Source organism: Onthophagus taurus, chromosome 6 (genome assembly GCF_036711975.1).
Source record: "Onthophagus taurus isolate NC chromosome 6, IU_Otau_3.0, whole genome shotgun sequence".
Taxonomy (NCBI): Eukaryota; Metazoa; Arthropoda; class Insecta; order Coleoptera; family Scarabaeidae; genus Onthophagus; species Onthophagus taurus.
The window spans coordinates 13,047,451-13,061,893 of record NC_091971.1 but is presented as its reverse complement, the minus strand read 5'-3'; the positions used below and the strand labels follow the sequence as shown (position 1 = coordinate 13,061,893).

Here is a 14,443-nt window from a genome sequence, read left to right as displayed (position 1 = left end):
AATTTTATAGATAATGTTTTTACCCCAATTACGGTTTTCGACGATGTTGGAATCGCAGAATTATTGAGATAGCTACAAAAGACACCGTTTACATATATTCTTCTGTTTTTTCTGGTTTCTGTCAAAATATGTAAAAAATCATGTATCCCATTTAAGATAACAATGTTGGTTACCATAGCAACGAAACTAAGAACAGTACAAACAAACAAAAATAGCCAGAATATGCACCATAATTAATCAGGAAACTTTAATTTGAAACATTTTTAATTTCTATCACAAATGGCGTATTTATTAGCTATATTCCATACCTTTGTTCCATTCTGTATCTTCCTTTGATTTTACTGATTTCTGTCGCTCCTTAAATAAGTTATTTCATTTTATGGCTCAACTCGTAAAAGAAATTTTTGTGCGAAACTTGTATATTTTTAAAGCTTTTATTGAAAAGGGAAGTTATGAATAAAAGCGTTATTGTGTCATTGTTCAGAAAATTTAAAATATGGATTAGGCAGAAAAAAGATATGTCGCACGTGGGTTATGGCAGCAGTTATTAAATATATAATGGAGGGGACATAGATGGTTGTCATTCGCCAGATCGATATTTCTACTGCAAGATAGATGGAGGAGAATAGAAATATACTCCTGCCTATCATTTCAACCATAGTATTCAGTAGAACTTATAACAGTACCCTTTGTAGTGACAGGGACGATCATTTTGAGTTCTGCCCCATTAATGCAAAGTATACTTCTAGCATATCATTAAAAGAGCAGGTGCCCATCAACATTTGGACATTCACAAGAATTATACAACAAAAGAAAAATTTTTTATACTTCAACCAGTATAAAAGCTTGTCGCTGCAACGATAAACGTCGCGACTTTAAACGCATTATCTAATTTTCAAATGGATATGGACAAATTTGTAGGTCTTGAGTTTGATGGATGTGTAATAATGGCTGGACAAGAATTGAGTGTGTACCAAAGAATTAAAATAAGCACCCCAAGATAAACTTCTGTCATTACAAACACTGAATTTAGTTATTAATCACCCAGTTCAGAAAATTAAAAATTGTTTTTCAAGTATTAAGAAAATACTTAGTGTTTTCCAAAAAGTGTCAAAGATTTATAATAAAGTTAATTTTCTTATGAGAAACGAGATGGTTGGAAAAATATAAAGCTATTTGATATTTATTTTTTATGCAAACTCTTATTAAGAGTACAGTTCAAAAATAGAGCTCTTCAAGGCGTTACCATAAATTTCCTTAACGTTAAGATCCCAGCACGAAACTTTTTTTGCAAGCATGTATCAAAAAATTAGTGAAATACCTAATAAGCTAAGGTCATAATTTCTTCTATAACTTTTTCGCCAACGACATGTTATGTTGTAAGAAGATTTAGCATATTGTGGAATTTGATGATATGGGTCAAGTCTACAAACGGTTGAATTGATTATATATTATAGTAAGTGTCCGTCTAGAGAAGGTAAAGGAAATAGTCAATTTTGCATATTGTTTGAAATAGACATTTTCACACAAACTCCAAAGAAATTAGTTTTTGTTATGGCTGCTTTGTGCTACATTGTAGTCTACAAAGTTTTTCATACTCAACTCAAGCTCACCTTTTAGTAGTTTTAGATTAGGAGGGGATAGAATTGTAGATTCTTATGAGAGGTTAGATGCGTGTATTGCAAGATTTCTGTATGATTCCTAGTGTTGAATGCCCAAAGTGCGCAGAAACGTCTCTGGATGTGGTAGAACAGTGGGGGCGACTGTAATAATCAGGTATCTTCTTGATAGGAAGGTCATAGATTACAGTGTGACTACACCTCACCTTGTGGTACACCTATTCTAATAAACGAGATTCTGACCAAATAGGGTTAGGGGCGAGTCTTTGACATAAAGTGTCTGACGTCCGTATATTCTAAGGTGTAATTCTCTAAGGTCTACTCCAAAATAGGTGATGGGTTCAAAATTGCAAAATGGAATATCTGTCGGGACTGCAAGAAGCTAACTCTTGGACCAATGTTATGCATAACAGAAATTAATGTAGAATATCAAATTTGTTAAAACCACAGTTTTAAAGTTTGTATGAGAGCGAAAATAACATTGGGACATATGAACGCAAAAGTAGGTCGAGAAAATATCCAACCCAACAATACGACCATATAGTTTATACCAAGAGTGTAAGGATAACTGAACCAGACTTGTAAACTTTGCCTCATCTATGAATATGACTATTAGAAGCAGATACTTCCCACATATAAGGATACAAAAATAATGTGAACCTCACAAGATGTGCAGACCACGAATCAAATCGATGACATCTTGTTAGATTCAAGATATTAATCCACGTACTCGACTGTAGAAGCACTATTTAGATGCAGGGACTCTCAGAGCTCGAATATCTAATGCAACAAAAGGAAAAGTAGAGATAAAGATAACAAGGTATAACAACGGAAAACTGAAAAACCTTGAAATATTAAAGACATTTACATTTAGGGTGGAACAAAGATTGAATTGGGTACCTCTGATTCATAAACTTGGATCAAAGCTATGCGCTTCTCTGTTTTGTGGATAAGAACACTATGTTGTAGAAAGGTATGTGTGGCAGATAGGTTGGGTTTATCAATTCAGTCATAGTTTGCATGGACCTGATGGTCACCAATGCAAGTCCTTATGATTTTAGAGTTCTAATTACTTTCTGTTACAGTACAGATCGGTTCCTAGGCAATAAATCTGCTTTGCCTATGTTTCTGTATCATCTGCGGACGTTGTTTTTGTGCGCAGGGATGTAGAGCTAATTTCTTAGCTAGATAAGTTAATTTCCTCCCATATGAGTAGTGTATTAATGAGAGTTCTGGACCAGAAGCGGCTCCTGGTGACGTTACACTCCAATGTTATAAGTATAGGGAAAGTGACCAACTTAAATCAGGGGGGTAAAAAGTTACTAGATTTAGGTTGGTATTGGAAAAGTAAATAGATCTGGTGACTTTCTTAAAAAAGTAATTAGAAAAATTCGCGGTTAGTAGTGGAACTAAACCCAAGAGATATCTGTACGCGGAAATCTAGCGGTAGGTAGTGAAAGTTTACGTAAAAAAATGCACAAAGACCAGCATATGCTTTACGCATAAGTAACGAAATCTACTCTTTGTATCTAAATGAGTTATCCATGATAACACCCAAGTTTTTTACACTTTCACTTATCGGAATAATAACATTATTAATGCTATTGAATAAAATTGCTTGAGACTTAGGATTGAAGTGGAGATTATACTTTAGTGTTAATTGATTTAAGTCACTATTTGGATTCTGGAGAGCTGTTTACCAGTCGTCCGGTGCAAAAGACACATACAGCTGATATAAACATTTATAAAAAAAAATGTTGGATGTTGAAACTTGTAACCATGGCATCTTTCCAAACATGAATGATAACATAGAAAAATTATTACATCTTGTATTGATTGTTAAAAAGAGAATTAATATTATTTTTAATGATGTCTATATAGATGCTTGATTGAGATTAATTAATCGTTTTTTTTTTGTTTTTAGGTAAATGGAAGCTTAAATTTAACCCTGCAACCTGCGCATTCACAAAAACATAGTAATAACCAATCACTTTTGAACTTACCTGAAGGTAGTGAAGCAGGAACAATGGTTGGAAATAATTGTTGTAATCACGCATGTTGCTCTTCACATTTGAACCAGAATTTTTTTCAAAACGATTATAATTTCATAAATCCCGCTGACGTTAACGATATATTATTATTGGAAAATTATAATCCAAATTATTCTAGTTATCAAGATGAAGGAGAAGTTCTTAATTTATGTATTCGTTCGGACGAACAAGAAAAATGATTTATATTCTTTTGACAACAATTTTGTATCATTACATTGTTTAATAAAAAATTGTTTACACAGTTATGTCACTTTAATTATAAATTAAAAAGAAACAGAAATAATACGAAGTATTCAAGACTGGACGTCGCGCCTTTATTTCTTTATTAAATAGAATAAAGGCGCGACGTCTTGTTTGGAACACACACCATCCGAATTGGACAGAAATCTCCTATATCATTTAATATCATACGTTGTGTATACATTACATTTTAATAAATCAAAATAAATAAAAATCAATAATATACTTTCATATGTGTTTATTTTAAATTTTTCCATTCCGTAGTTCCACCATACGCGGTATGACATACATACAGACATACAAGAAAACCAGTATTTTTTTTACTTTTTTTATTCCTTACTTCCTACACAAATGTACTAAACGACCAAACTGAACTGAACGGAAAATCCTGTAAAAAATACAAAGTGTGTTTTTGTCGGATGGTCGTGCGGACCGATAATTTTCCCACAACCTGTATTCGTTTCTTTAAATTTTAATTAATTTTTTTTGCTTATTACTTTTTTTTTGTTAATGTTTGGCACGTGCTCAAAAGTGGAAAAAAAATCGGTCCGCACGCGACAAAAAAAAACCATCCGTGCCGTCGTTCTATTCTGTGGTGTAGTGGATGAAAATCGTCTTTTATTTTTATTTTTTTTTTTAAATCCCCGTTTACACACAAGGAAACCGGAATTCGGGAATCGAAATCATCTTACGACCGTTACGTCTTGTACAAACGATATACAAAAGGTGACTTAACCCACACAATAAGTAGTGTTTTTTTTTTAATTTTCTTCATTTTTTTTTTATTCGGTATTTTGTTTTAAAAGCTACGTTTACAAAAAAAGTTGAGCTATCGGTCGTTGAAACGGCCGAAATTCACTTTGTTCTTTTTAATACGTAATTGCAGTTTTCGAATTATTTTTTTATTCTTTTGTTGTCTGTATAGAAACAAATTGTGCGATGTTTTTTTTTTATTTTGTTTTATAATAATTAATATTTTTTTTTATAATAACGTTCGTAGTAATTGCGCACGCTTCTACTTACGACGCACGCGGTGCTTTTTTTATAATAATAATATTTTCCTATTAATTATTTCCCATTCTCTTTTTAAAACCTATAGCGATTCTCTATTTGATTATTATTCTTTTAAATTCTAATAGAAAAAATGAGGTATACTAACAACTGCGACGTACGTCGTAGATATAACGTGCTCGCGATATTAGAATCTCTACAATAAATATTTGAATGACGATATAAATTATATAATAAATAAATTGAATAAAAACCCGTAACAAATCTCGAAATACATGTAACTATGCATTTTTTTCTTTATTATAGTATTATTCTAAGTATGGTTTTTTACCCATTTTTTTCCTTGAACTATTTATGTATTTATCTAAATTTTATATATCAATAATAATGTGACAATCCTATAAAGTCCTTTTTTTCGTTATCATTTTTAATAATTTATTACGTTGGGTGTAAGTTCGTGATTGCATTTTTTTTTCATTATTTTGTGTTGATTGAATTGTTTCTTTTTTGAAATAATGATTTTATCGAATTAAAAAATTTTTACGTATGTTCTTTTTTTAATATCGTAATAATAATGATAAGATTATCTAAAGTGGAAAGATTGAAGCTTCATAAGTTTTAAAAAAGTGCTTTTCCAACTAAAGTTTTTAACAAATTTTATACTGAGTAAGTTAGAAAGAATGAGAATCAGAAATACTAGTTTACACAAATATGATAATTTAATCCAAAATACTTTGTTTTAGATATTTCAAAACTGGATTATTGTTTTCATTTCTGACACCGCATAACGAGAAGTGCAAAGAACGTTTTAATGATATTTGGCGAAATTGAGCGGAGTTGCCACTGCTTAGCTAGGAGAAACGTCTCCAAGCTGTTTTAGACAATTTTTTTGTGAATTATAAGTTTCTGCACAAACTCTGTTACTTGCATTTGGGTTTCATAGGATAAGAATTGAGAAAACCTTCTTGAAAGTCAGACTCATGGGGATTTTGTTATAAGATATAAAAAAACTCATTTTATCTGGAAGCATAAAAAAGAATAAAAAGAGCAAAAGAAATATAGAGTTTCATACAGAGAATAAGTTTCCATAAAAAAAGTGTCTTGAAGCAAGAAACATTGCCATTTTGAAGGAACTTTGAAAAATAGGGACAAGTGAAATTTGGATGTATTTGAATTAGTTTTCCCATTTTCTTGATTCCTGATAAGTCATATTGCAAAATATGCCAAGTAAGTTTTTCGACATTCAATTATATTTTAACGTTATATTTTTGAAGAATGAATATGTGATTATGACACAACATGTATTTCGTCCACATTTCTTTAGGCCAGGCTTTCATTGGTCGTTTAATGCGTGGTTACGTTGCATAAATCTTAGAGACTGAAACATCTCAGAAACAAGCAAGCTGTAGAAAGTCGTTTGGCTGTGATTATCTCTACCGTAGCTGAAGATGCCTGAATTGAACGATCATTGAATTGTAAGCGTTGATATAAAAATTTTTTATTCCTCAAATTGATTAATTGAGACTCAAGGAGATGTGGTTTCTGCAGGATATATACTGCACGAGTTACAATCGACATTCAAAATCAAGAGGTTTCCAGCAGATTCATATTGAGCTTTGACAATTTGTTTTAGTTCGCAAAATCACTATTTGATCGCCCAAAAGGAAAACATTAGTGGAGAAGTGGAAAACATACCACCTGAAGTGTTCCCCAGCACAAAAGGGAAATGCCATAGAAAAAGTCTAAATGATGTCATTTTCCAAACTTAATGGAGTGTCTTGATAAACATTCCAAAGATATAGCCTAGCAAAATTGAGTGGTTGCCATTTTGAGGGTATTTTGAAAAATGAATGAAGTGAAATTTGGATGTACTTGAACTAGTTGCCCCATTGTCTTCATTCCTGATAAGTCATATTGCAAAATATGCCAAGTAAGCTTTTCGTACTTCTCTAAATCCATCTGTGATGAATTTATTGATATCCAATTATATTTTAACGTTATATTTTTGAAGAATGAATATGTGATTATGACACAACGTGCATTTCGTGTACAAAATTGTCGTTTAATGTGTGGTTACGTTGCATAACCTAAAGAGAGTGAAATAATCCGAAAGCAAGCAAGCTGTAGAAAGTCGTTCGGCCGTGATTATCTCTGCCATACCTGAAGATACCGCTTCATCGATTATGATCGTCAGACCAGATGATGTGCTACGCAATTGGTCATTTCAAGCTTATATTGCGGTGTATATTTAAAGAAAGACATGATTATTTCCTATAAAGTACAGACAGTCCAACAGCATTTGGGTGTTGCCTATGAATCGAGTCTAAATCTCCTTAACATCCTCCTGTACCTCAATAATGACGATTTCGTGTAAAATCGTTTTTAATTCCATCGTTATGGTTACATATTTCGCCGTTGTCCAAACGATCGCTGTGAATTGTAAGCGTTGATACATTTTTCATTCTTCAAATTGATTAATTGAGACTCAAGGAGACATCCTGCAGGATGTATCCAAAGCAAAAGAATTCCAGCAGATTCATATTGAGCGTTGACAATTTGTGTAAGCTCGCAAAATCACTATTTGATTGCCCATCGGTAATCGCTACATCGGTATGTAGCACAAAAGGGTAATGTTATACAAAAAGCCTAAATGATGTCATTTTCCAAACTTAATGGAAAACATTTGAGTGTCTTGATAAACATTCCAAAGATATAGCCTACAAAAATTGAATTAGAGATTATGGCATATCATGAAATAAAAAGAAATTTAACGCAATTTACATAACATTTAATATTCTAAAGAAAGTTTTTTCAAATCTTCAAATTCTTGGCTTATTAATTTGTGCATCCAACCTTGCATATCCATAAAGTTAGAGTTACTGAGCGCTATACCTACGGTCGTTGATGTTCGCTTATTTCAATTTAACCGACTTACTGTCGCACTCCTTCTGCGTACCTTTTTTTTTCTAGCAACCTAACCCAAGATAAATTTGCCAAGCTGTAGCCAGTTGGAATTGATTAATTAAGACTCAAGGAGATGTGGTTCCTGCAGGATGTATCCAAAGCAAAAGAATTCCAGAAAAATCACTATTTGATCACCCAAAAGGAAAACATCGATGGAGAAGTGGGAAACATCTGGTGGAGAAAACATGGTGAAAACATCGGTGGAGAAGTATCACCTAAAGTGTTTCCCAGCACAAAAGGGCAATGCCATAGAAAAAGCCTAAATGATGTCATTTTCCAAATTTAATGGAAAATTTGAGTGTCTTGATAAACATTCCAAAGATATAGCTTAGAAAAATTGAGTGGTACATTATGGCATACCTTATGACATCCTGATATAACAAGAAATTTAACGCAATTTACTTAGTATTTAATGTTTTGAAGATAGTTTTTTCAAATCTTCAAAGTCCAGGCTTTGAAAGTTAGAGTTACTGAGCGCTATACCTACAGTCGTTGATGTCCTCCTACTTCAATTTAACGACGATTTACTGTCGTACTCCTTCTGCGTACCTTTTTTTTCCTAGCAACCCAACCCAAGATAAATTTGTCAAGATGTAGCCAGTTGGATCGCCAACCTTCATAGGGAGATGTAGGACTAAGAAGAAGAAGTGTTTCCAAAGTCGATATTACAAGTATCTGGGTCTTTCAGGGTCTCGAGTTGATTTGCTCATATAGACAGAAACGCAGATATAATTCCTAAAACCAGATTTTCAGATTCAGAAAACCTCAAAATGCAGAAATCCACTAAAACCTAGAAACATTCTAAACATTGAATAGAGTTAAGAACCATTATCAACTTAGTGATATTGTCCATTGAAAGTGAATTGGTCAACTTTTTAAATAAATATGGCATCGTATCACGTTTTAGCTTAAAGATAATGGGAAGGAATTTCGTTAAATAACTGCTTGGAATTAAGTAATAAGTTATTGACGCTAGAAACGTTTTGTCCCTTAACGCTAATGATGCTTATTGCAGTTATAAATACGTTTGGGAAAGCTATTTGGAAAATGATAAATTTCTAAAAAGAAATTTTATGAAAATTTTCGAAACTATTAAAGTAAGCAGAAAATTTTGATACCTTCAAATAGTTTTAGAAGTCGTTATAGCTATTAAATATTATTCATAAAATGGCTTTGTATGATGACAGGAACCTATTTCTTACTTAAATAGATTCTGCAAATATCAATTCAAAAACTCCACACAAAATTAGTAAATATTTAATAGATATAGAAATTCTTTCTGCAATTTTGTACCAAGACACCACCCATGTGTATGTAGAAAAACATAACGATGTCAGGATTCATCAAGAGGATCTTACTGCAAGAGGAAAGTCTCTTCTTTGGTACTTTATTTCTGGTGATGGCGATGGAAAACTCGGCTCGTATAGGTTTATGCCTTTGTAGAGTTTGTTTAGGTTCCCTTTAATATCGCTCTCTCTTCAGATGTTGTTAAATTTCGGACGTCGCGACTTCATCTTCTGTAGTATGCATCACTTGGAGAACTGACATCTGTGCCAGATCCTTTACTTGGTCTATAAATTTCTCCTTGACTTCTCCATCAACTTTTCCTTGTATCATGAGTTTTCCCATGCCATCCTTCCGTATTGCATGACCGAAGAATTTAAGTATGCGACGCTGGTATTTAATATTTTGAAGATAGTTTTTTCAAATCTTCAAATTTCAGGCTTATGAATTTCTAAATTCAACCTTGCATAACCATAAATTTTGGGTTACTTAGGGTTAGGTTACTAAACTTTTGGTGAGTGCTATACCTATGGTTGTTGATGGTACGTGTTCGCCTATTTCACTTCAACAATTTACTGTCGCATTCTTTCTGAGCAACTTACCAGTTAATATAAATTTTCCAAGCTGTAGAAAGTTGGATCGCCAACCTTCGTAGGGAGACGTCGAACCAAGAAGAAGAAGTGTTTTCAAAATCGATATTACAAGTATTTGGGTCTTTCAGAATCAAGTTTATGTAGTTATGCTACACATAATATAAGTCGTAGTTACGTTATGTTATAATTTATGTATGCAAAATTTGGTCGGCAAAGCTCTCGTATTTGCGAGTTGATTTGCTCACATAGACAAAAACGCAGATATAATTCCTAAACCCAGATTTTCAGATTCAAAAGACCTCAAAATGCAGAGATCCACCAAAACCTAGAATTTAATATTTTTCGATTCTTTCATACCTTCTTGCATACTTGAAATTAAGAAATACTGGTTTGAAACAAAAAGTTTAGGTTGAAATTAACTCAAATCGAATGAAATGTTCACCTATACTTTATTGCTATATACATATATATATATACTATATTATTATATACGTATTAGTAGTGTAGTTTTGAAGCATAAAGATGATAATTACAAAGATAAATGGAAGATGTGATTTATTCTGGTACAGATAACGCATTAAAGTTTTTACGTCACCTTCTAAACATTGTATAGAGTTAAGAACCATCAATTTAGCGATATTTTCCATTGAAAGTGAATTCGATAACGTTCAAAATCATACAAAATGGCTTTGTATGATGGCAGGAACCTAATTCTTATTGACACAACGATTAAAAGTTGCTATGACATACTCAAATAGATTCTGCAGATATCAATTCAAAAACATACCACAAGGATTTCGTAAATTGCAATTATGACATGTCAATTAGTAAATATTTAATAGATACCAAAATTCTTTTTGCAGATATGTACCAAGACACCTGCAATGTGTATGTAGAAAAACATAACGATGTCAGGATTCATCAAGAGGATCTTACTGCAAGAGGAAGGTCTCTTCCTTGGTACTTTATTTCTGGTGATGGCGATGGAAAACTCGGCTCGTATGGGTTTATGCCTTTGTAGAGTTTGTTTAGGTTCTCTTTACTATCTCTCTCTTCAGTTGTTGTTCAATTTCGGACGTCGCGACTTCATCTTCTGTAGTATGCATCACTTGGGAAACTGACATCTGTGCCAGATTCTTTACTTGGTTTATATTTCTCACCGATGACCTCCCTCTTGACTTCTCCATCAACCTTTCCTTGTATCATGAGTTTCTCCATGCCATCCTTCCGTATTGCATTACTGAACAATTTGAGTATGCGAAGCAGGATTGTTGGTAATAATCTCTGATTATTGCGTATTTTTAGTTCTTCTAGAATGGATGCATAAGTGCGATATGCAGTCCAAGGGAGTCTCATATCATTTTAAAAGCTTCAATCTTCCTTCGACATGTAGCATTTATGGTTTACGATTTTGAGCCATAAATTGCAATGGGAAATACTAAAGATTTTAGAAGTTGTGTTTTGGTTTCTTTATGGATATGGTGGTCTTTCCACATTCGAACGTCGTGACTCCATCTTCTGTAGTATGCATCACTTGGAAAAGCGACATATGTGCCAGATCCTTTAGTAGGTCTATAAATCTCACCTTGACTTCTCCATCAACCTTTCCTTGTATCATCAGTTTCTCCATGCCATTCTTCCGTATTGCATTACTGAACAATTTAAGTATACGAAGCAGGATTGTTGGTAGTAATATCTCATTATTCCATATTTGTAGCTCTTCTAGACTGGATCATTAGTGCCATACCCAGTTTAAGGGAGTCTCATATCATTTTAAAAGCTTCAATCCTCCTTCGACACGCAGCATTTATGGTCCAGGATTCTGAACCATAAATTGCAATAGGAAACACTAAAGATTTTAGAAGTCTTGTTTTAGTTTCTTTGCGAATATGGTGGTCTTTCAAGATTCTAACGTCGTGACTCCATCTTCTGTAGTATGCATCATTTGGAAAAGCGACATAGACATAAAAGCGAGAGAAATAAGGTGGTAATCTCTCATTATTACGTATTTTTAGTTCTTCTAGACTGGATCATTAGTGCCATACCCAGTCTAAGGGAGTCTCATATCATTTCAAAAGCTTCAATCCTCTTTTGACATGCAGCATTTATGCTGCAGGATTCTTAGCCATAAATTGCAATAGAGTAAAGATTTTAGAAGTACCATGATTTATTAGAGAGAGAGAGACAGTTCCACAAATTTATTTATATTTTTCTATAAATCATCCAATTTCATTTTATCTCTACATTAATTATCACCACATTATGCATAAGTTTATTCAAAAACTTATTAATAGTGAGATTTTATGCATTCCATTTTATACCTAAACAAGAAAAATCTTATAAAATTTTTATGGATAAGATAGAATTCTCATCTTGTCGATTTATATTGCAAGTTGTTACATAAAAACACTTAACTTAAATGACTAAATTAAGCTTCAACTGGATTAAGTCATGTTCGAATTAAAATTTATTTATTAAAAAACAGAAAACAATCATTAATTTTTGAAATGAATATAATAAATCAGTACATACAAGATTATATTTCCATATTGTAATGATTCTAAAATTTCCATTCCCATTCTTTTTAACTCACCCTGTATAAGAAGTTTGATTCAAGGGCTTAATTTCATTTTTATACCGTATAAAAATTGTATTCGAAAATCATTTCGCCCTGTACACATTTTATTCTTACTTAGATACACAAAAAAATTTATAAAAATCGTTTCAAATTTAGTTTCATAGTTTTAATTTTTCCCAATAAGTTAACACTAAATTCATTTCTTAATTTTAATTTATTATTATTAATTTTTTTTCGAAATTTTATTTAAAAATATGTTTTATTAACGCAACGTCTAAATCAGATTTACCTTTTAAAATAGATGTATCTGAATTAGATTTATACTCAACGTAAAATAACAAAGAAAAAGAAACAAAAAAAGAAAATTTTACATTTTACGGGTTGAACGAGTTGTGTATTTCCAAACCGGAAGTGGTATCTATCAGCGACTTACGGGACGAACTTAAGCCTGTGTCCCTAGCCTTGCGCGGGAAGGTAGAAGATGCCTCTAAACTACTGTCTCTTGGTTTCCACACAGGTGACCCTATAACAATTTAATTTTTGTATTACTTTTTATTTTGTTTATTTTGTTCGTGTTGGTTAGGTTATTATTATTTTAATACTTTTTTACTAAAGATTGCATCTAAATTGAGCTAAAAATAAGCTAATTAATCGTTAATAATTGTGAAAAAGGGTGCTTTGCGTTTAAATTACGTCTATCAATCAATTTTTTTGGGCTAAATCTCTCCTTTTTGAATTAATTAAAAATGATTTAGATTTAATTGCCCAGAAAAAGAATTGTTTCGACGTAACTTAAAAATTTTATAAAAAAATTTTGGTTATAAATTTTATTACAAAAAAATCAACAACTGTTTTATTTATTATTATTCATCAATTAATTAATTAATAAATCAAAGAAATTCTTTTTAATCATCAAATTAAATAAAACAGATGTTATTTTTTAATTAGGAATTTACATTTAACTTTTCTAGAACACTCAAAATAATATATTAAATAGGCGTTAGGGTCAAAACTTCTTCAATATAGAAAAAATCGTGTGTAGATTCCAATAGACAAAAATCTACGGAAGCTGCTTAAAAGCGACAGAGAGAGCATTCCACTAAATATCTATGGATAACAATAAGCTATAAAACTAGAAATAAGTATTGCTGAAGCGTGGGAGTGCTAAGGAAAAAGAATTTAAAAAATAAAGCTGAAAACGAAAAAATCCGTGAGTTCAAAAACATTCTTAAACGCTGTTTCGGAATCGTGCTTTTATTTACAGGGTGATTAAATAAAATATTATTATAGGTGAGAACGAGTGGTTAAGTCTAATTCAGTGCCGTTTTATCATTTTTTGAGTCCCTGAAGCAGATTCGATCTTATTATGTAGGGTGTATCTAAATTCATAATAAATCATTATGTTCATCGAGGTTATGGCAACTTTATTCTCAAATTGTTTTGTTTTTAACTAACGTACTTTTGTGATATGATAAAAACGTCATTGAAGCAAACATTTTGTGTAATTAGCTTTTTATAAGTAACTTTTTTTATTATCTTCGTACAAATTAGTTTGGGCAAATTGCTTTATACAAGATAAGTTACACAAATTTGTTGCAAAAAAAATAAAGATATATATATTTTTGATGTTCATCTTGGAGGAATCATGCAATTGATTTGCATTTTTGCTTCATCCAAAGTGTACACTAAAAATTTAACGCAAACTTGGTGCAATATAATCAATTCGTATGTCAGAGTACAACAAATTTAGATAATGAGATGAAACCAGAAAATTGGACTACTCTTAGTCTGGGACTTTGGATGTTTTGGATCACTTTTTAATTAATTTAATCACGCTCCTCGCAATGAAAGCGATCATATATGCAAACGTCCATTGATTGTTGCGAGATAAAGACTGTCATGACTCATGAGATAAGGAGATAGATAAAGTTAACCAATAAAACACCACACAACCTTTGGTAATACTGAAAATTCTTAGAAATGGCTTGGAATCCTTTTTGGATATGTTCTCTTCAAAACATTCGGGTGATTGGATTGGGTTGGGTTGGAAAATTTTTTCAAATCATTACAAGATACTTGGAGACCTTTTTTGAGATATGACAA

At 32.0% G+C, this 14,443-nt stretch overlaps 2 protein-coding genes across 9 annotated transcripts in view; one reads left to right on the top strand and one right to left on the bottom strand.

Annotated features, from left to right (window-relative positions):
* The window catches only part of LOC111417811 (transcription factor Sox-1a-like), a 35,955-nt gene extending 32,061 nt beyond the window's left edge, over positions 1-3,894 (top strand). Inside the window, exon 6 of one of the 3 annotated variants that reach the window (XM_023050189.2) lies at positions 3,544-3,894. In XM_023050189.2, coding sequence (XP_022905957.2) covers positions 3,544-3,849 — 306 coding nt within the window. In that variant the 3' untranslated portion in view covers positions 3,850-3,894. The remainder of the gene's footprint in view (positions 1-3,543) is intronic. The other 2 variants (XM_071196498.1, XM_023050190.2) reach the window with 2 other exon arrangements.
* Positions 3,895-4,133: 239 nt separating this feature from the next.
* The window catches only part of LOC111417827 (still life), a 159,711-nt gene continuing 149,401 nt past the window's right edge, over positions 4,134-14,443 (bottom strand). For 4 of the 6 annotated variants that reach the window (XM_071196981.1, XM_071196982.1, XM_071196985.1 and 1 more), the window contains one exon: positions 4,134-12,863. In XM_071196981.1, coding sequence (XP_071053082.1) covers positions 12,715-12,863 — 149 coding nt within the window. In that variant the 3' untranslated portion in view covers positions 4,134-12,714. The remainder of the gene's footprint in view (positions 12,864-14,443) is intronic. The other 2 variants (XM_023050209.2, XM_023050217.2) reach the window with 2 other exon arrangements.